The 24,140-nt window shown below is 40.9% G+C and overlaps 1 protein-coding gene across 2 annotated transcripts in view; it reads left to right on the forward strand.

Moving 5' to 3' along the window:
* bdg (bedraggled) overlaps positions 1 to 24,140 on the forward strand; it is an 842,871-nt gene that overhangs the window by 439,999 nt on the left and 378,732 nt on the right. For both annotated transcript variants that reach the window (XM_067143397.2, XM_067143396.2), the window contains exon 3: positions 7,293 to 7,937. In XM_067143397.2, coding sequence (XP_066999498.2) covers positions 7,293 to 7,937 — 645 coding nt within the window. The remainder of the gene's footprint in view (positions 1 to 7,292; positions 7,938 to 24,140) is intronic.

Consider the following 24,140-nt stretch of genomic DNA (forward strand, 5'->3'; position numbering starts at 1 on the left):
AAGAATAACGGCAGAGAGACACGACACCTCGTAATCTGCAGGCCTTCGGGCTAAGCAACGGATGAGAAACTGTTCACTACAGACACAAGAAAAAATAAAAACTGTTTACATTGTATGTGACAAGTACAGTATTATGATGACGATTGGATTCAGTGTAATAGTTGAAAAGAATTGGCTCATGAAAACTGCGCCAAAAGGCGGGATGAATTGTTTTATCATTGTCCCACATGCCAAAAGTGATGACTGCAATTCATAGAGTCGTATATTATTGCTTAGGATTTCATAATAAATACATGAATTAACTTGTGTTTATATTTACCAGCCCAAATTGCACGATCGCCTGGTCCAAAATACACGCTATCGGTCTAAATTACACGCTATCGGTTCAGATTACACTGATAACAAATTTTAGAATAGATGAAAATGAAAACCTACAACCTGTTTTCCAGTCACTGACCGGGTCAGGGATATAATGAATGAATTATATATAGGCTATTTTTACGATGGGGTCGCCACTCCCAAAGTGATGTATATTAATGACTGAGAGATGCTACGAAATGAGAATGGAGAGTGTTGCTGGAATGAAAGATGACAGGGAAAACCGGAGTACCCGGAGAAAAACCTGTCCCGCCTCCGCTTTGTCCAGCACAAATCTCACATGGAACGACCGGGATTTGAACCACGGTATCCAGCGGTGAGAGGCCGACACGCTGCCGTTTAGAATAGATATTACTTTTAAACAAATCCTAAAGATAATATTAACATTAATTTTCAACAAATCATTTGATACATTGTACTCATTATTGTTTATAGAACTCAACGAGCTCGATAGCTGCAGTCGCTTAAGTGCGGCCAGTATCCAGTATTCGGGGGATAGTGGGTTCGATCCCCACTGTCGGCGGCCCTGAAGATGTTTTTCCGTGGTTTCCCATTTTCACACCAGGCAAATGCTAGGGCTGTACCTTAATTCAGGCCACGGCCGATTTCTTCCCACTCCTAGCCCCTTCCTGTCCATCGTCGCCATAAGACCTATCTGTGTCGGTGCGACGTAAAACACATTGTTAAAAAAGTGTATAGAATTGGAGTAATTTTCTGTATGGTCAATAGAGTTATGGACGTCTAAAGTTAAGTGGTCCAAGTTACACGGACTTTCCCTAATAATAATAATAATAATAATAATAATAATAATAATAATAATAATAATAACACCCCGAATTATACATGCACTGTACTGCATAATTTGGTGGTTTCATTGTATTTTTTTAATTTTTAGTTTTACATGTCTTGAGGAATGCGACAGTTATTCAGTATATTTGAATATATCCTGTACGTATTAATATTTCCAACACTAGCAGGGTGCAGAAGAGCTTTGATGAAGTCCAATAATACATATTCAGTTTTTGAATTCTAGTCAGTGGATTGATTTTGGAATTATTTTTAACTTTCAATATTGTGAGTTGGATCCGCTGATTATTTTAAATTCATATTCATCCATTCATTCTTCATCATCAAGTTTTGAATTCAGGTCAGTGGATGAATTTTGGAATTTTAAATTGCCATTACATTTCGTCTCATTTCGTACCATTAGTGGCCGATGACCTAGATGTTAGGCCCTTTAAATAAAGATTATTATTATTATTATTATTATTATTATTATTATTATTATTATTATTATTATGATTATTATTATTATTATCGAATTTGTTGCGCTTGATTCTTCCACAATAGTGGCAGTACCCCCTCGGTAGTATTACAAATTAATCTCAACATGGCTAGAAATTTGAATGGAACAAAGGCTGCATTTTGGCAATATATTTCTCTAAAGGTAATATTAAAAGACTACTTCCGTAAATCAATGCAACAAAACATTTCGTCATATACTTAACTTTTAAATACTGACACTACTTTGGAATATATCGCATTTTTATAAATCTGTAAAATTATCCGGCACAGAACCAAACCAAACCCCATCGTGCAACAGTCCCGAAGGGTTTGTAATCGTTCAGTTTGTTACCCTCAACCCAAGATTAAAAATAACGTAGGAATTAAACTACTTTCAAAAAACAAAGTAAAAAGAAAACTTTCTCATTCTTCTGAAAGTACAATCTAGTATAAGCAATAAGAATAAAATATATACGTAAACCTGAAACAACTGATTATAAAATTTAACATGATAGACCGATTCTCTCACCGTCACTATTAAAGCACAGTTACAAAAACTTTTAAAATAAGCCCATAATATCAAATTTCACAGCCAAAATAATAACTCAAATTATTATAATGCCAAGATAAGGCACATCCAAAAAGAAGTTATGAAATATGTTAATGACTGAACCGCTCATCAATAATCGATTCAAAACATAGTAGGGTTAAAAATAAAAGCATAAAATGAACTTTAACATTGTAAAACTCTAAAGGTCTCCAAAAGTCATTACCATGTGTACGAATTATAGATACCTGCCGAAGACTTGTATAAGTAGATTACGAGGTGCTGTGTAGTCAACACGACGAATCCTCTCAGCCGCTAATATTGGCTTTCTAGACCGGGGACACCATCTCACGGTCAGATAGCTCCTCAATTACAATCACATAGGCTGAGTGAATCTCGAACCAGCCCTCATATGCAGGTAAAATCCCTGACCTGCCCAAGAATCGAACCCGGGGACTCCGGGTAAGCAGTAGGAACGCTATCCCCTACACTGCGGTGCGGGCTTATTTCACACAGTCTCAACAGTTGCTACTTATATAATTTAAGCAACATTATCATAGCATTCTGTGCGTTGAAGCTTGAGCAAAGACTAAATTTCTTCAGAACTTAAATAAACTAAACATTATACAGATCGAAAGACCCACCTTTGTTAGTTTTTTGTCTGAGTCATGAGTCCATAGACTGGTTTTATGCCAGCCTATCCTGTGCTTTTTCATTTCTACATAACTGCTGCATCCTATATCTGCTCTAATCTGCTTCTCATATTCATACCTTGGTCTATCCTTACCGTTATTGCCACCTACACTTTCCACGAGATCTTAGTATAACATCAAAAATTATAATTAATTTCGCAATAATATACCATTGCAATTACTTCACTGTCCAAGCTGAACACTTTGATTTTCTCCCATAATCCACCAACGAGGTTACCATCATGCTTCAACCCAGTGTTCCAGTACGCTCTGAGGCTTGTATTGTCCACAGTACCACTTGATTGATTGTAAGGAGAGGATAAATTCCCTGAATTTCTATGCAAACGATAAAAACTTTCAAGGGAACTTATAACCATTCTTCGTCAAAAGTACACAATGTGTTTAATAAATCTATATATAATCCATAAATAAGAATTCTTCCCACACAGATATAAATGTTACAGGAGACGTTAGTCTTCACTGCGTCCCCAATTATTCTCAAACACGCTTCATACACTGACACTTCACAATTTATTCTGTTCCTTTGAACTACCACACGCCACTATACTGCACACGTTTGCAGTAATTCGTCTCCGTCTACAATGCTTATTCGTTTAGATCTTGCTCTTAGGACACAACTGCAGAGGCTGCTGATAGCTGCCCTTTGCCAATGGGAAAATGTTGTTAAGGAGAAGTCACTGTGCTGATCACGAAAGTTCACTCCATGTAATCAAAAGCAAACTCCTTCGATCCAGTAAACTGAGCTGGAACTTTTCCCTGAAAAAAATAACCACTTTTAAGTGTCAGCGAACTGTACCGGATTAAAACTTATAACCTTGAGCATAAAAGACAAGTGACTAATCAGCTGCGTTATACAGCTAAACAACCAGAAAGGAGGAGACAGTGTGGTAAGTCGTAACTTAATGTAACTTGGAAAAATTAGAAAGAAGGAATAAAACTTCCCAGAAAATCCACTGAATTATTCTGGAACTTATTGCGGGTATGAAGGCTTTCAATCACAATAACATACAGTATATCATTACTGTTTGACCGAGTGAACTACTTGTTGTGCTCTGAGGATAGGAATACTTCGTCGTTATTGATCTGCTCATTAAAATTACACGAACGAGCTATTGGCCTTTGTTATGCAGTGGAAATGAAGCTATCACAGAGGAGATGGAGTTAGAGTTACGCTGTTTATCATTCAATTAGTAAGTCTGCCATTATACTGTTTATTACGCTAAAATTCCGTTTTACTGACAAACGATAAATTACAGTATAATGAGTTTTTTATGTTCCCTTAGCCTCATGAAACGCTACATAATGTTGTCTAAACCTCAAGTATCGCTGAGATGACTGTACACGTCACATGGATGTGCAGAACCAACTACTCTGTTTCTCTTCTACACCTTCTGATGCTTCTACTTCTCCCTCCTCGGGGGTCGCGGAGGGATAGAAATGACATTCTTCAAGCACAACTGTGCTCAATGTTAATTTATTTTTACTGTCTTTTGATGGATCATCTTGATTATTCGCTACCATATGATAGGATTTAAGACCATAAAGTCTCGGGCTCAATTCTCTGCATTCCTTGGAAGAACGGATAACATTTCGCGTTTCTCCGTGACTATATGTGGAATGAAAACTCTCTTGGAATGTTCGGAAACTATTTGCAAAAGTAAATCTCGCATTTCGAGGTTTCACTGCTTGGAAGTTATGGAAACGAAATTGGAAGAAATGACACATGGATCGTCAGATGACTTTATTTTTCACAAGACCTATATTACTAATATGCCAGCGTCAGTATTCGAGTAGCGCCACAACTACTGTAACGATTTTTGAATATTTATTCTCGCCTTCTTGCCGTTTGCACCTGAGTAATTTATATTTCAGATTAATTTTTTCCCCATTCATTGCATCGCACTGCACTACCATCTAAATATTCTGATACTAGCACCTTCGTGTTTGCATAACGGATTTTCAACGGATCCCACAGCTTCCTAATTTCACTACACGGAGCTTAATCATTAATATGTCATATATATCCGTATATAAATATAATTTAAATTTGCGAGGAATAAGGAACCAATGTTACTATAACAGTTATCTATCATTCAAAACACTGAAATTAAAAATAATGTTGAATTTGAACGTTTACTATATGTTATATGTCGGCAAATAAACACCGAATGAGGCGCACTACTGGTCGCTTAAGTGCGGCCAGTATCCAATATTCGGGAGATAGTGGGTTCGAACCCAACTGTCGGCAGCCCTGAAGATGGTTTTCCGTGGTTTTCCAGTTTCACACCAGGCAAATGCTTGGGCTGTACCTTAATTAAGACCATGGCCGCTTCCTTCTCACTCCTAGCCCGTCCGTGCCCCATCGTTGCCATAAGACCTGTGTCGGTGCGAAGTAAAACAACTTTTATAAAAGTAATAAAAAATTCACTACATTTTTGCTCATTGATTAACTCTCAGTCATTTATCCTGCAGGGATATTTTATATGCATCGCGGATTCTTAAGTAGTAATTCTGTCAACAATCATTAATAGGTCATATATATTCGTATATAAATATAAATTTGCGAGGAATAAGGAACCAGTGTTGCTGTAACAGTTATCTATCATTCAAAACGCTGAAATTAAAAACAAAACTCACAAATGTTGAATTTGACCCTTTACTGTATGTTATATGTCGGCAAAAAGAAAAACGAATGAGGCGTCCAAAAGGAGCCTTGTTTTGTAGCAAATACATGGTTCGGGTCACGTAGCTGTGAGATTACGCTCGGTAGATCGTTGTTTTGAATCCCAATCTCAACAGCCATGAATATGGTTTTCCGCTGCTTCCCATTTTCACAACAGGCGCTTGAATGATAGAAATCGTCAAAGATAGACGATAAAGAGTTGCCTACTTTCGAGATTACAGATGTAACCAAAATGACCGAGTGAGTTGGCCACGCCATCGCTGAAGATAGTTTTCCGTGGTTTACCATTTTCACACCACGCAAATGCTGGAGCTATACCTTATTAATTAAGGAAGTGACGGTATTTACAGCCCCAGACCTGTCGTGTACTATCGTCGTCATAAAACTTATTTGTGTAGGTTCAACGTAAAACAAATAGCAGAAGAAAAAAGAATACGCTTGGTCTAAAGAAAAAAAAAATGGAACTCAAATTTATGACGATTAATTCATTTCTCAAGGGATTCCCTTACTTCGAAAAATTAAGGTATCAGCCAAAGAAAGACAGGGGCTACGAAGGGCGTGAAAATGAAAGACTCCCTAGCCCTCGGAGCCTAATAGCATCAGGGTCGGAAAAGAACAAAAAGCTGACCAAGGAAGTTCGGATAGGATAAATGAAAGTGAGGAGCCAGACACAAATAAGTGTAAGGAAAGCCAGGACTCAGCTAAGGGCCTCGTACTCACCAATCCACGCTCCCAAGTTAAGAGCCCTAGGAACTTATTTTAATCGCCTCTTACGACAGGAGGGTATACCGTGGGTGTTATTCTACCACCCCCACCCACAGGGGTACATCTGATTTTAAACTCCCAGCCAAGTCCTAAATTGAGTCTCACACGTATACTCATAGGAACGGTTCCCTTGGAAATAAACCGACACAACTTTACTCTGAGGTGTTTACTTGTTCTATTAGTTACGTCCAATTTTAGGGAGCTTGTCTGATGGAAATCGTAAAAAATAGACGATAACGGGTTCCTTATTTCGAGATTTGCACATGTAACTAAAATGACCGAGCAAGGTGGCCACGTGGTTAGGGACGCGTAGCTGTGAGCTTGTATTCAGGAGATAAGTGGTTGGAATCCCGTCATCGACATCCGTGAAGATGTTTTTTCGTGGTTTCCCACTTTCACACCAGGCAAATGTTGGGGCTGTACGTCCCCTACCTTTTCAATCCTAGCCCTTCCCATCCTTGCGACGCCAGAAACTTTCGATGTGTCAGTGCGACTTTAAATCACTAACAAAAAAGGAAGTGTTTTGTATATATGTTTTATGATATGTGAATGCTTTGTAGAGTTTCTCGGCAGGAGCTGCTGCTGTTGTTCATGGTCATTCGAGCTGTTGGACCGCATTCTGTGTTGGTGAGAGGTCGACGTTTTGCTGTTCTTACAGTAGGTTTGCCAGAGCTAGGTGATTATTTTGCTGCTAGTTTTCCGGACAGCCGAAGTTAGGATCACTTTTGGATCCTAAGGAATATTTTTCAACAGGAAATATCACGTGACATTAGGAAAGCAGCTCAGTTTCTTTAATGATTCACCTACTGCGAACTGGATTCTTTCTATTGATTAGCATGCGGTACAACAGCCCGAATCAGCACGGATAACAGACATGTGAATATTTCAAGGATATTCATTTGACCTGTGATGTGTGTTGCAGTGACGAGATCGACTGGAGTTGGGTTGCGGGGGAGGCTCAAAGGCTTCAGGAAAGTGAGATGGGACAGATCCACAATTCGGAGACGGTGGTGCTTGAACAACGCCATTTCCATCCCTCTGCGCCCCCTGAGGAGGAGGATGAAGAAGAAGATGGTGTAAACGGAGAGGAGAGACCGAGCAGTTGGTTGCGGGCATCCATGCGACGTGTACAGCATTTCCACCTTGGTGAGCCACCTCGAGTACGTAGCGCACCACCTGAGTCCATCCAACCGCTGCCACCACTCGGAGCGCAGGTCGTACCCACCCTGGAGACGACGGGTCCGACGCTCAGTTCACCACCTGCACCGGTACGGGACTTCCCCAGGCGCTACAGTGGCAGCCCGGCGCGATGTTTAGAGGTCGCGACTCCCTCTAGTAGTAGCAGTACTATAGGAGACGTTCGTCGAACCCGACGTCGCAGTAGTCCTGCGCGGCGTCGGTCATCAAGTTGTTCTTCACACAGAAGACGACATAGTAGTCCTCGTCCTAGCTCCAGTTCGGATTCTAGTGATGATGTTCCTGCTGCTACCACCGCTGTGTCGACTGATAGCCCCAACTCTCCAACTCAGCCTGACAGTGGATCTGACAGCGACCATCCTACACCAAGGTAAGGCTAATATCAACATTATCTGTAGTAATTCACAATAGTCGTAAAATATCTACTCAACTGATCGAGCACTACTTTCTTACAAAGTAATGGTGATTTCCACCGACAGTAACGCGCTGTTTTCAGCAACAATTTACTTCACTTATTGTTGATCTGCCATCCTCATTAACCAAATAAAAGACATGATGATCTCAATACGTTGAAATATTTCGAGCCGACCGCTTAATGCCTGTTGCTCACGGTAAAATTTTCTGTCAAATTTATTGTACAATAATTTAATTTTATAAAATGTCTGTTGCTCACGGTCAAATTCAAGTTTTATAAAACCTTTGATAAAACTTTTCATAAAATAGGACATGTTCTATTACGTAAAATTAATTTTGCGAAACGAACCAATCAGCGAAGCTGACATCACAATGATGCTGGCGCTACGTCGCACAGTGTGCCGAATCCCCGATCTAGGTGGAAAAAATTAATAACGTCGTTAATAGTCCTGGGATCCTATTAAAAGTTGGCACTATACCGTTTTCGAGGTCGCTGAATTCATATCTGGCTTCGTCTAAAGTGTACGATGTTCGGGGGTAAATATATAGGGGTGAGGGGCAAGGGGAGATTTAAAAATGACCGAAAGCAACAAAAGAATCGTCCATTTACGGGAGTAAAAACACGATTTGGATGTGTATATTATAGTTTATAACAGTGGTAAACATACTACTGAAAACTGGATAAAATATGAATAACAATGAGAATTTCAGTCCAGTATTCTTGTTACACCTTATTTGAGGGAATAGACGAAGGCATTGTATGTAAATTCTTCCAGATTGAAAACGTATTTTAAATACGTAGTTTCAGTAAAACACACCTTACACACGAAAACAATATTATATATATTATATTTCCATATAAAAAAGGTTAAGATTACACTCAGAAACATTTCATAAAAAACGTGTAAGGATCATATTACAGTATTTGCAAGTAATTGCCTCATCAATCTCATCCTGTTCATAATAACAACATGTCCATTGTTCAATCGTCCCCTGATTCGTCTGTAGAGTCCAGAGAATCGTAGTCGTTGCTATACTGGTCTTCTTCATTTGATGTGAAAGGATCATGGGAGTCAGTAAGTAACTCAATAGCTTCCATAGGTAGATTACCAGGAGTTTTACGTGGCATTGTTCGGTACTTGTTTATTAAGGGATTTGATGTGATCAACAACATCTTAAGCTGCTACATTTTTGAGTATGAAGTTCACGAAACCTCCGACAATATTTCTAGCTTCTTGAGCTTCTTCAGATAAAGTTCCTACTGGCACAAGAAAATGTTTAATTACTTGAGTAATGTGTACTAATATGGTATGCACAGTTACGGGCATATAATTCCATGGATATAGTTTGACATACAAAGCCGCAGTTTGCGCACGAAATTCTTTGAATGTATTCACATTTATTTCAGAGCCAGAAGAAAGAGCAGCTAGTAATACACGATATCTTTTTATTAAGCCTTCATCTTTTCCCGCTTGATCGAAAAGAATCTTCAGCAGCAAACGCGACTTCCTCCAAACTATGCGATTCGGTAATATCTCAAACATTTTACTTCTTCGTCTTTATGGACGAGTCCTTACATTCCTTAGGGTGACGGCCGGCTTTGTTAGGTACACAACTTGTTTTTGGATCATACGCTGGATCAATGTCGTCTTGTTCACTTAACACGATGAAATCCGTCACATTTCCCTAATCACCGAATTTTTCTCGGAATCGTTGTTCTCTTCTTCCTGCACTCTCCCATTTTTGTTGATATTACGGGATATCAATTTAATTTTGTTTCTTAGCTCCAGAAATTGAGTGTCAGTAAGATTTGTAGGCTCTAATTTATCCATAACATATTGAAATATGATTTCTAAATGCCCCTTTTTACGACATGACCGCCACGCGTTGAAATATTCTTCTCGCGGTAACGCCCACATAGTCACTGAAAATAAGAAAATAAACCATCATGCACATTCGTGCGCAACCAAACCACTACAGATCCTGAATCTACATTAAATTTCCCATCGAATGACGTTTAAAGTAAAGCGGCACTATGAGGCACTCATAAAGTTTTTTTCGAGCAAATCGTAAAAACAATCTAATTTTCTACAACTGCTTCCTTTTACAACGCACTGTAAATAACTTATTTACTGCAGAACGCTTGTATTATGCTTAAAATGAGAACACATACCTCTTTTCACTATTCCATGAACCACAGAATACAACACCTCGTTGAACTTACTAGAAACACAACGTTCGGTTCTCTCCGACACCTCCTATCAAGTGAGTTGATAACTGCAAGGAAGATGTTTCAGCACCTGTCCCCTCCATCCTACGTACCAGAAAGCGAAAAGAAAGACTGAAGGTCAACATCTGGTTTGTTTACTATCGAATGAGCTAGGTTGCGCTTTGATTGGCGACAGTGAATTTTTTCCACCTAGATATGGGATTCGACACACTGTGCGTCGTGAGAAGATTGTGAAGCTCGATTGTAAACAAACACTTCTTTGTAAAATGGCAGGACCCGGGTGGACTAAGGAAGCTGTTAGTGTTTTACTGGACGAATACCAGAAATATCCATATTTGTACGAGGTTAAAACGCCACTTTACCACAATAGAAATGCAAGAAGAGAGGCAGAAAACACAATCGCCGAATTCCTATATGAATGCTGGTCTTCTAACTTCTCTTCTTCTGATCCAATCCCGAGTCCAGCATTTCCTGGCATTTCTTTTCTTCCTTTTTACCACCGTACAACATATAATTGCAGCCAAAGCAGCAAGTTTTGCTTTGTTTGTTGGAGCCATACTCTCAAACACACTGTAAGTTGAACAGCTGATTCTTCGTTTATAAGTTTATCGATAGATGGCAGCACATATACATCTTAGTCAGAAGTGAGTTCATAGATGGTCATCCCGATGTTTCCACGGATTTTATAAAGTAATTTTCCCGTGAGCAACACAACTTGTTTTCACCAAATTTTTTTAAAATTAATTGTACAACAAATTTTACGAAACATTTTACCGTGAGCAATAGGCATAATACTTTCGGAGATTTACAATCCAGAACGGTAAGAACATGTTTGTTTCATAATTATGTCCTGTTTTCATCATATGCCACATATTTCTAGGTTCACTGGAAGAGCCAAGCAGTGGTACTAAGACCACGAGAACGTTTATTAGCCTGACATTCGTACTAGATATCGTCGCTCTATGCCAAAACCATGAATGTGATACTGCTATTCCTATCCATTATTTCCGTTAAGACTGTTGCGCGTACGGCGAGACATCTGTTACGAATGAACATACCACTTAATCTTCTATTACTAACGTATAAATTAAAACCCTCATTACTGTAGAAGTCTTCTTAATGAACAGTCGAGATTTTTGTTCTGAAGACGCGGAGCAAAGTTCTCTACGAAACGTAATTGAGTTTCACCTTGTTTTCTTGCCAAGGCATAAACCCAAATGCCCATATCATGTCTACAAGTACACGCCGTCAAAGCATCAATGTTAACAAGAGTTATATAACTTTCCTCTTCGGTATAGAAGTACTAGTTCTGTGCAACAAAAAGCCAAAACTGAAACCACCACCACAAAGTGTATTGTTAATTCAGCCTGCGAATGAATTTGGAAAAAGACGTGTTTACAACATATGGGCGTGTTTCATTTTGTACAGCTTTAAAGTGAGTGCGGAAAGGAAGTTTGTAGTACAACAGCACATTCAACGAGAAAAACGTCTGCCGGGCTGAGTGGCTCAGACGGTTAAGGCGCTGGCCTTCTGACCCCAACTTGGCAGGTTCGATCCTGGCTCAGTCCGGTGGTATTTGAAGGTGCTCAAATACGTCAGCCTCGTGTCGGTAGATTTACTGGCACGTAAAAGAACTCCTGCGGAACTAAATTCCGGCACCTCGGCGTCTCCGAAAACCGTAAAAGAGTAGTTAGTGGGACATAAAACAAATAGCATTATTATTACAAAAACGTCTAAAAGATATAACGAGTGCGAAGAACAGCAAGTGTACACCCAGCAAATTGTTATGTTCATATTTATATACTCTTCCAACTAAATTTGGATATCTTATTTATTTTAATCAAGAGCTGTGCAGTGAATAAAACAAGGGATATATTGCTTGTAAAACCATTGTTAGACAGTCACCAGAATTCAGTTTGGTCAAATATTTCACAAAGTCCCTTTGTTACTTATTTCATAACATTTTCCCCAAAATTTAAGGGCATTTTATTGTTCATTTGTAGTGATTTTCTTACGTTATCAAATCCGTCCCCTAGATATAACCGTTAGGATATTTCTACCATTAAACACTTTACGATGCAGTATCCTCATATTTCACACAGTCTTTGTTCACCAGTTGCTACGCAATAAAACCTGTTTCTCTTGGAGTCTTGATGAGTCGTTAGTCATGCGTAGTTAAAGATTGCAATTCTTACAATTTTACAGTCCATTCTGTGCTGAAGCCCTGCTCTCTTCAAACTGTTCTTTGTGACATAAAATCTTACCAAACCACCTTCACAGCCAAGCGCGTAATTCATGCTCTGTGAGAGAATTCGGAAACGGCACCATTCGGGTAATCAGGTTGTTAAATGTGGTTTATTCCCGTTCTTCAGTGACTTAATCCCAACATAGTACACTTTAGACAGCAAAAACATGACATACCTCCAAAAGGACTGTTGTTTCAGGAATGAATTATCATGAAAACTTGGAAACTAATTACACTCGATGATAAGAAATTTTATGGATACGTGTAACCATTACAGTATTATCGTCTGTGTGTTCCTGTAGTCACATCTTAATATGTGAACTAGAGACACCGGATATACTGGGTTAGTACATGGTCCTGATACTCGAAACGCCAGTTAATTTGGAATAGATGCGGGAATGTTGGATACTGTGTGAGTCGTTGTCCTCCTAGAGTCAGGCAAGTGGGGCTACTGAATCCACCTTTTCTAAGCGTAAACCGTAAGATTTTTAATAACAAAGGAAGTAAGATTGGGACCAAATGATGAGTGTATTCTACTGTGGTGAAAAAAGTAATCACAATCTGAAACATGGGTGGCTATTGTTGCTGTTGTTATTGTCAAGTTTTAGCACTCTGCTTCGTATTGCCTGTCACAGCATTGTCTGTACCCCCTTGTGGGTGGGGGACGTACGCGTAGAATATACCCACGGTGTCCCATGCCTGTCGTAAGAGACGACTAAAAGGGGCGACCGAGGGATAATCGAATTAGAACCATGAGACTACTTGTAATTAGTACCACCACGCGGGGAAGACCATGGGTCGCCCTTACTTGCGCGTAGTACCACTATGTTAGGTACACACTAGGTTTGTGATTAGTGGCGACAGTGTGTGAATCAGCGTGACCTTTACAGTACCTGTGATTAGTACCACTATATGAGCGACACCATGGTTCTGTCTTGTCTATGATTAGTACCACTATGTGACACCACGGGAAAGTACGAGTCCTTGTGGTTAGTACACTTATGTGCGGAACACCATAGGTTTGCGTTGCCCGTAAATGGCGTCGGAATATGAGAAACACCATAGGTCTGTGTTACATGTGCGAATTATATTACCTTGAGTAGTACCATAACGTGTGGAATACCGCGAGTCTACGTTACTTTTGATTAGTACCGCAACATAACAAATACCATGGTTCTACTTTCCTAATGATAAGTACCATTATGAGGGGCTGATGCCCTGGATTTTGGATCCCTTTAGACTAAAAGCATCATCGATTCAGTATTGTGCTTTAGAAGCAGTCCCTTGGTCAGTAATACTATTGTGTAACGCTAGTTTCTGTGAATGTTAGGCATTGCGGGTCGGATTCACTGATTGATTTAAATTCATATCCATCCATTCATTCTTCGTTCTCACGTTTTGAATTCTGGTCAGTGAATGATTTTGAACTTTTAAATTATCATTACACTTCGTTTTATTTTGTACCATTAGGGGCCGATGACCTAGATATTAGGCCCCTTTAAACAGAAATCATCATCAGCATCATCATCATCGTCTGGGATCTTGTCGAACGAAATGACTCGATAATAATAATTGTACAAATGGGATTAAAGGCCACTTCCAACTGGGTAGAGAAGTTTAAGAGGGATGCGGAAGGAGGTAGAATTTCATTAGAGATATCCACAACAGAAGAAAGTTCAGAAGAGTCGCCAGTCTAAAATTATTTGAAGTAAAACTACTAAAACGAAGACCCAAACGGATCATTTCCGTAGAGAAGAGAAAGATGAGAAGCGAAAGAATGAAGGGGTTCTGGGAAAGAGAAGAGAAGAAAGGTTCCTAATACTATCCGACATTACGAGTGTACAGAATTATAACCAATACGGAATTTGAAGACAACTCGTCACCCAGATGAGATTTTTTTATATTTACGACATCACAAGATTTTTCTTGCTGTAAATTAGAGTTTTGAAACCTAGCATAAGTTAGTTTTTAAGGAGTCAAGTTCAGCAATATGTTGTTATTCATTATTTATATCGCCAAGATTTTTTCACTTACTTTACAGCTGATGATGGTGTCAAAATGAAACACCGAAGTATGTTCTGTAATAAAATAATGTTGTAAATACCATCCAACAACATTGTATTTTGTATTGAAAAAGGTGGAACCTGCTAGATTTTAATTCAATTGTAATTGCTTACCTAGTAGTTTCTTAAATGATTACAAAGAAGGAAATTTATCGAACATTTCTCTTACCGGTAATAAATGCTTCTAAATCCCTAATTCCCCTTCCTATAAATTAATATATGCCCCAATTTGTCCTCTGAATTCCAATTTTATCTTCATATTACGATCTTTCCTGTCTTTAAACGCTCCGTTCATGTTTATGCGTTTATTTGCAACGTTTTTGTTACACTACTTTTTTTTTTTCGGAAATCACCCGTAACATATCGTGCTGCCTTCCTTTGAAGCCTTTCCAGTTCCGGGATCAAGTAATTCGGAGCCGAAAGTATTGCGGGCCGATGACCTTCGATGTTAGGCCCCTTAAAACAACAAGCAAGCGAAAGTATTGCCTGAGCTTCCGTACTGGTGCCCCCTAACTATACGAGGCATCAATCTGAAATCATCTCTTCGCTCGTGGATAGTAAAAGCAACAAATAAGCTTATAGTGTTACGTGACTGTTGTTATCACAGCAGCGAGACCTCCAGTTTCACGTGGAATCCGAATAGAATTAGAATAGAATACATATTTATCATCTATAGGGTAATCCAATTACAGATGGGCACATACGAACAAATATATATCTTCACAGATTTTCTGCACTAATGATACTATTCATATAATAATTTACACAATTGCCACGTTCCATCCCTCATGAGGGCTTTCCGTACTGCAGTGGAAGGGTAATAAAAAATGTCAAGTGACACTTCTACCAGATTTATGTCCAATAATTTTGATGTGCATCCGTCCTATATTTGAGCAAGTGGAATGTACATTTTGCCTTGTTCGTCTGCTTGGAACATGAGGCGGAATCAACCCCAGTATAGCCAGACTATCCACTTTACTCTTCAAGCATTTAGTTGTTAACATTGCATTCGCACATTATCCGTGTGATTCCAGCGAATTCATTCTAAGGATTTTTACAAATTCTTAATATCTGCTTGAAGAGAGAGGCATGCCCATGAATCAAAATTCCCTTCAAAAATCGGGTATCGAACCGTGGCCGCCTTGATGAAAAGCCAGTGACAGTCACTCGTCTATCTTGCTACCTATTCATACATAGTAAACTTTCAAGCTTCGACTTATGCATTTCATTTTCAGAAGAGAGTATGTAATTATCCACAGTTTTAGCCCTTCAGGCTGAAACTCAGATGAAAAAACCCTAGGAATATGAGCTACGAATTTTAGGTAACTGAAATATAATAAAGTATTAAAATCTTTTTCTTAATCATTTTTTCCGGTCAATTAGATTAGCAGTTTGCATTTTCCTACCACTACGAGCGTTAATGTGAGTCAGTGTATTGTTTCACTTACGCACCATTATGAGCGCAAATTCGAGTCAATGCAGAGTTTCACTTAAGCCCTTATAACTACATTCGGTGTGAACATTTTTCAAAAAAAAATTAATATACATATTTTTAGACACACTTCAGCTAAACAGTTTATCAGATTAACTTACTGAGAGTACTGAACCAAGGGACACATTACAAAAATAATTATGTAAATAAGTTCATTTGGCTAGGATTTGAATACAAAAAGCCGGCCCCGTGGTGTAGGGGTAGCGTGCCTGCCTCTTACCCGGAGGCCCCGGGTTCGATTCCCGGCCAGACCAGGGATTTTTACCTAGACCTGAGGGCTGGTTCGAGGTCTACTCAGCCTACGTGATTAGAATTGAGGAGCTATCTGACGGTGAGATGGCGGCCCCGGTCTAGAAAGCCAAGAATGACGGCCGAGGTGATTCGTCGTGCTGACCACACGACACCTCGTAATCTGCAGGCCTTCGGGATGAGCAGCGGTCGCTTGGTAGGCCAAGGCCCTTCAAAGGGCTGTAGTGCCACGGGGTTTGGTTTGGTTTGAATACAAAAGAAAACGAGTAAAGAAAGAAGCGATTTTAGACGGTTTTTCCGGGACTGCATTTAGGCCGGAAGTGATTTTCAAAATTTGATTTTTTAGTTTGATAGAACTAACAGTTTGAAACATTTCCGGGCCCTTTAGCCCTTCAACTTTCGGCAATAATTCAGGAAATCGCCTAATTTTTCGGTTTTCGTAGTATGAGAATCCCTACTATCTCTGCTAATAAATGTTTTCAACATTACATTTTTTGCCTATTTGTATAGAAACATTAAATTTTTGTCTATTTGTATAGAAACATTAAATTTTTGCCTATTTGTGTAGAAACATTAATTTTTTGCCTATTTGTATAGAAAATTCGTGGCTAGAAGTGAAGTATTATACGCGAACCTTTTCTTGCGCCCGATTTTTACGGGGTGAGGAGTAAGGAGCAGTGTTGCCAACTTAGCGGATTTTCCGCTAAATTTGGCGGAATTAGAAGACTGCCGGCGGAGAAATATATCATTTAGCGGACAGCGGATTAATTTTTGTGGAATTCTAGATTTATTACAGCGGAATTTAGTGGTTTATCCATTTTACGTTTTTTCTAAATTGTGTACTCCAGTCCGTCGCTAAGCTATTCCGTATTTCTTGTCAGGAGCTAGCAGTCACATGACAAAAACGTGTTATTTAGATTTGATGTTATGAGATCATGTTGTCATAAATTTGTAATGCCGGGCTGAGTGGCTCAGACGCTTAAGGCGCTGGCCTTCTAACCCCAACTTGGCAGGTTCGATCCTGGCTCAGTCCGGTGGTATTTGAAGGTGCTCAAATACGACAGCCCCGTGTCGGTAGATTTACTGGCACGTAAAAGAACTCCTGTGGGACTAAATTCCGGCATCTCGGCGTCTCCGAAGACTTTAAAAAGTAGTTAGTGGGACGTAAAGCAAATAACATTATTATGATTATTATTATTATTATTATTATTATTAAATTTGTAATGCGTGGGGAAAGGTTACTTTTATCTTAGTTGACGAATGACGACAGATAATGAAGCTGTGAGAGAGGTAGGATTTATATTTATGCTATGAAGGAAGACAGTTAAATGAACTGGTCTGTTTTGTGTGTGGCCGTTGAGATAGGAGATTCACCTTGTTTGCACCAGACACCTAAACGCCTACAAGGGGGTTAATCCCAGTAAAACTCACAGATCAGGTGAGTGCAGGCATTTGTTATATTATTATTATTATTATTATTATTATTATTATTATTATTATTATTATTATTATTATTATTATTGCTTTTTTTGCTAGTGGCTTTACGTCGCACCGAAACAGATAGGTTGTACGTCGACGATAGGATAGGAAAGGCCTAGGATTTGGAAGGGAAGCGGCCATGGCGATAATTAAGGTACAGCCCCAGCATTTGCCTGGTGTGAAGATGGGAAACCACGGAAAACCATCTTCAGGGCTACCGACAGTGGGATTCGAACCCACTGTCTCCCGGATGCAAGCTTACAGCTGCGCGCCTCTAACCGTACGGCCAACTCGTCCGGTTTTCTCATTTTTAATGCTCATTATTTGAGATCGGATTTCTTGGCGGAATTTTAGTGGATTTTTAGTGGTATTTAGCGGATCTTGAAAATATAAGTTGGCAACACTGGTAAGGAGGGGGCTCAAGAAAAGGTTCGCGTACAGTACACGAGGATGTTTGTCATCCCAATCTCATTGTGGGGAGTTCAAATATCATCATCGTATTTTGTTAAATAAGAAACACCGAGCTCGAGAGCTGCAGTAGCTTAAGTGCGGCCAGTATCCAGTATTCGGGAGATAGTGGGTTCGAATCCCATTGTCGGCAGCCCTGAAGATGGTTTTACGTGGTTTTCCATTTTTCAGACTAGGCAAATGCTGGGACTGTATCTTAATTAAGGCCACGGCACTTCTTTCCCACTCCTAGCACTTTCCTGTCCCATCGTCCCCATAAGACCTATCTGTGTTGGTGCGACGTAAAGCAACTTGTAAAAAAATAAACAAGAAACAACCGACGATTCTCCATCACTGCGCGGAGTCTCGGGCACGTAAAAGTGAGACCATATCGGTTCCGCTTGAAACTCGGAAGGCAGCGCTTGAGGGAGTCCAAATTCAGATGTTCCTCAACGCTGAGCATTTAAATTGACTGCTCGTCCTTCGGGGTTAATATTCTGCAGTCACTGCTCTCGACGTAAGTTCACCGACATAGTCTTAGATTCTAGTACCGCACACCTGGTAAAGGCCGTTGAGCTTTCCTCTTCAGTGCTGTGTATGCGAAACCGAACATGACCATCAGTTTTTAAAAAAAACACTAATGAGGTACCTAATGAATATGGTCATAGCTATTGACTCAAGAGACTTGTAGATTTAAACACCTGAGTCGATTATCATTGAAATTGGTTTTAGTTCCAGTTCTGTAGTTATCAACAATATTAATATATATAGACATACTTCAGATAAACTTATTAGCTGTAAATATGGGAAGCCGTAGATTCGGATACTCCAGAACATAGTACATGAATAATAATAATAATAATAATAATAATAATAATAATAATAATAATAATAATAATAATAATAATAATAATAATAATAATAATAATTTACAATTAGCTTTACGTCGCACCGACACGCATGAGTCTTATGGCGCCGAAGGAATAGAAAAGGGCTAAGAGTGGGAAAAGCCGGTCCCGTGGTGTGGGGGTAGCGTGTCTGCCCTCTCGCCCGGAGGCACAGGTTCGATTACCGGCCAGGTCAGGGATTTTTCTCTTGACCTGAGGGCTGGTTCGAGGTCCACTCAGCCTACGTGATTAGAATTGAGGAGCTATCTCACGGTGAGATGGTGGCCCCGGTCTCGAAAGCCCAGAATATCGACCGAGAGGATGCGTCATGCTGACCACACGGCCCCTCATAATCTGCAGGCCTTCGGGCTGAGCAGTGGTCACTGGGCAGACCAAAGCCCTTTCAAGGGCGTCAAGTGCTGTGGGGTTTGTGGGGAAGAGTGGGAAAGAATTGACCGTGGCCTCCATTAAGATATAGCCCCAGCATTTGCATGTTGTGGTGATTGGAATCCACGGAAAACCGTCTTCAGGGCTGTCGACAGTGGGGCTCGAACCCACTATCTCCCGAATTCAAGCTGATAAGCTACGTGACATCATAAAAAGCGGGAATATGTGGCCCAGACAGTAGAACACTAGCTGTTTGAGCCTATGTTGCTGAGTGGTGTGACGATGACAGTTTAGAGCAACTTGTTGTGGGCGTCTAATTTGGTCTTTATTCATAGCAATGCAGAATGTGTAATCCATTGTACAGTGCACAGTACAAGACGGCACCCTTAATACCTTCATCACAATAAACATGGTTAGTGCGTAGCTACAGTGGACTCATGTATGGCTTTTCACGTGCCCATGGGCCTTTAACGTTGTCGCTAAGTACAGTATGTTATGGTTGCGCCTGCGAAAACCGCTATGTGATAATATTTTCTTAGAAATACTGACCCGCAGCACATGTGCAACCTGTGAGAATAAAGTTCGATGAATAGTCCTGTACTATCAACACAGATGAACAATGCACGACAGTGACCTTACTGTCCTTCGAAATAGTCCCCTCCTATAACTACGCACTGCTGAGATCGGCGATATATGTCCTGGAAACTTTGCAAGAAGGCTTCCTTTGGGATGGTGTTCAAAAGCCTCGTCAGGTTTCGTTGGATGTCAGGAATATCGTCAAACCCCTTTCCTTTCAAAGTGAGTTTGAGTCGTGGGAATAGAAACAAGTCTGGAGGATTGAGATCTGGCGAGTATGGGGGATGTTCAAGTTGCACCACCCCCTTTTTTTGCCACGAACTGTTTGACGATATTGGCTGTGTGTGGGCGAGCGTTTTCATGGACAAGAAACCATGAACCTTGTTGTGCGTACTGGGGTCGTACCCTGCGTAGACGTTTCATGAAACGGGTCAAAATTTCAGTGTACTGTGCAGCATTCAACGTCGTTCTCTCAGGTAGAAATTCCTTGTGGATAATGCCTTGACTATCGAAAAAGGTGATGAGTATTTTTTTGATGCGTGACTTTTCGGCTCTGACCTTTTTCCGACGAGGGGATCCCGGATAACGCCATTCCATGCTTTGCCGTTTCGTTTCAGGGTCGTACCTGGGACACCAGGTTTCATTCTCAGTGACAATACAGTTCAAGAAATTTGGTGTCGCATCCGCTGTTTCGACAAAATCCTGTGAAGCCTCTAAACGTGCTTGCTTCTGATCGTCAGTCAAGTGATGTGGCACAAGACGAGAACACGTTTTCCTCTTCCCTAACTTCTGGGTAACGATTTGTCGCACGGATTCACGGTTGATCTGCAGTTCATACGCTATCATGCGCACAGTTAATCGCCGATCGTTCGTGATTAATGTCCTCAGCTTCTTAATGTTTTCGTCACTGACGGCGGTCACCGGTCTTCCGCTACGGGGGTTGTCACAAACAATTTTCCCGGCCTCCTCGAAAACGGGCGAACCACTCGTACTCACACTTCAAGGATAGTGCTTGTTCTTCATAAACACGTGCCAGTATCGCATGGTTTCCTTTCGGTGTCTTGCCAAGCTTAAAACAAAACTGCACATTGATCTTTTGGTCGTTCATGTTCCTGTTCGCAGTTCAGAGCCAACGCACTAAACACGCACTGTGTCAAACAGATCTTACACGGCACACACACGATTCTCAACTGAACAATGTTGGGAGCAGGCGGTCAAAACCTGCTGCTACGCAGGTGCAGCGTTGTGTGTCGCCAGTGTTGTCGGATCGACCGTTCTGACTTCATTCCCCGAGCTTTATTTTCACAGGTTGTATTATGAAGAGCGAGAAATCCTTGGCAGTTGTCTTATAGTATTGAACCTTAGATCAGACGTAATCAAGTAGTTGCTCTAGGGAGCAGGCGGTACTTACTCCGCTCGGAGCGGCTGGCTGCCGCGTGAGAAGAGAGCAGCGGACAGGCGGGTTGCATACCGTGGCGGTACTTAGAATAACCACACGGGGATATTACCATACGAACAACAACATTAATAATAATAATTTGGAGCATGGGCGATATGGAATGAACAGGACACACAGTATAATGCATAACAGGGCAAGGTAATTATTCATCGACAAAGGAAAAATGCAGCAGGGTCAAATAGGTCCTGAATAAATACATTTTCACAATAAAGTAACTAAAGTGTTGGTATACCTACGTGTATTTAGTGTAAGAATATATAACCTTGAATGGCGTGTGGGTGAGAATTTTTTTTTTTGCTATTGGCTTTGCGTCGCACCGACATAGATAGGTCCTATGGCGACGATGCGAGAGGAAGGGGCTAGGACTGGGAAGGAAGCGGCCGTGGCCTTAATTAAGGTACAGCCCCAGCATTTGCCTGGTGTGAAAATGGGAAACCATGGAAAACCATCTTCAGGGCTGGCGACAGTGGGGTTCGAACCCACTATCTCCCGAATATTGGATAATTGCCGCACTTAAGCGACTGCAGCTATCGAGCTCGGTGTGGGTGAGAATGACGTGTTTCCCCAAAGGCCTTTTGTATGTCATGCACTTCCCGTCCATGCTCGCTCAGCTGCCCTTGTTCCCCAACAGCGTGGAGCAAACTGTCTCCGAAGTTGTTTCACTCTGAGTAGACACCAGCTGCCTTAGATGACAGAACATTATCGTCCCAAGTCCGAAGCTAAAACAATTTGAATTTATACTTTTGAAGGCGCAGCGACGATGTCCACTCTTACAGTGAAATATATGATTTCTAAGAATTCTTTCCACTGTCTTTGATAAGGCCTTAACACAATAATAATAGTGTTATTAGTTTCACGTCCCACCAGCTACTTCTACCGTTTTCGGAGACGCCATTGTGCCTGAAATTTGTTCCACAGGAGTTCTTCCATGTGCTTGTAAATCTTCCGAAACGAGACTGGCTTATTGGGCACCTTCAAATACAACCGGACTAAGTAGGGATCGAACCCGCATTCGTGGACACAATGGCCAGTCACTCTGTCTGAGCCACTCAGCCCGGTCCCCTGAACAGAGTTAGTTCAGTTGATTGAAAAACTAGAATCACCAAGCGACGCTTGAATGTCGTTATTTTTGCCCTGAAAGGTTTTCTTTAATATGGTAGTAAATTGCCGTCCCATGTATCTTGCAATAGAATATCAATTAACTGCGCTGGAAATAAATACCCCTACGGGCAACTACTTCAGTTACAGGAGAAAAACAGTCTAACCAAACCAATTGGTCGAAGACCTAGGGGTATGAGATGGAGATTTGTCAGGATTAAGACTAGCATTTCCTTATAAGAAAAGGTTATATCATGATGAAATCCCAACCTTCCAGCCTTCGGCATCATACTGAAATACTTGTGACGACGTAAAACACTTTAGGATTTCCCCAGCTATCAAAAATAAATTGTTGCCAACTTTGGGCTGGGGAAATGAATTGAAGTAGAATAGACTATCGCTTTTAGTGCCGGGAGTGTCCCGAGGACATGTTCGGCTCGTCAAATGGAGGTCTTTTGATTTTAATCCCGTAGGCGACCTGCGCGTCGTGATGCGGATGAATGATGATGAAGAAGACACATATACCCAGCCTCCTTTCCATTGAAATTAACCAATGATGGTTAAAGATATTGTCCCTGCCGGGAATAGAACCCCTGTGGCCAAAGGCCAGCACGCTAACCATTTAGCCATGGAATCGGACTGGGCTGGGGAAATTTGGAAGTAAGGAGACGAGCTGCTCGACTAAGCGGAATATTTCGAGCTGTCAGTGGAGAGATGGTTTGGAATTACATTAGTGGAAGAATAAGCTTGAGTGGAGTCTTTGAAACTAGGAAAGGTCATAAAATGAAGATAAAGTTGGAATTCAAAAGGACAAATATTCCTTTATACGGAGAGGAAGTAGGGATTGGGATTATTTATCAAAGAAGAAGACCGAATATCTGGAAACTATTTCAAGTAACTGTTCCATCGAAGTTGACGGGGTGACCTTATCGGAGACCAAAAGCTTTCGATATCTCGGGTCTTGCTCGCAGATCAATGGCGGGATAGGTGGTGAAGTGCGCAGTAGAATAAGGGCTGCATGGATGAGATGGAGGGAAGTCAAAGGCGTGCTATGCGATGGAAGAATGCCAATATTTGTCAAGTCAAAAATATACTGCGTGGTAATACAGTTCGTCCTGCTGCTTTGTGCAGTGTTGAATGTCGACCATCTGATAAACCCACGGAACGCCAATTACATAGCATGGAAATGTGAATGCTACCTTGGGCATTGGACATTATCCTCTGGATCATATCGACATCGTTTGCCAGCAAATGGGCATCGTACCCATCATCGAGAAAGCACGTCCGACTCGTTGGCTGAACGGTCAGCGTACTGGCCTTCGGTTCAGAGGGTCCCGAGTTCGATTCCCAGCCGGGTCGGGAATTTTAACCTTAATTGGTTAATTCCTACGGCACGGGGGTTGGGTGTATGTGTTGTCTTCATCATCATTTCATACTCATCACGACGCGCAGGTCGCCTAGGTGAGCCGAACCCGTCCTGGGATATCCCGGCACTAAAAGCCATACGACATTCCATTTCTTCGAGAAAGCACGAGGAAAACGCCTCC

Source organism: Anabrus simplex, chromosome 3 (genome assembly GCF_040414725.1).
Source record: "Anabrus simplex isolate iqAnaSimp1 chromosome 3, ASM4041472v1, whole genome shotgun sequence".
NCBI lineage: Eukaryota > Metazoa > Arthropoda > Insecta > Orthoptera > Tettigoniidae > Anabrus > Anabrus simplex.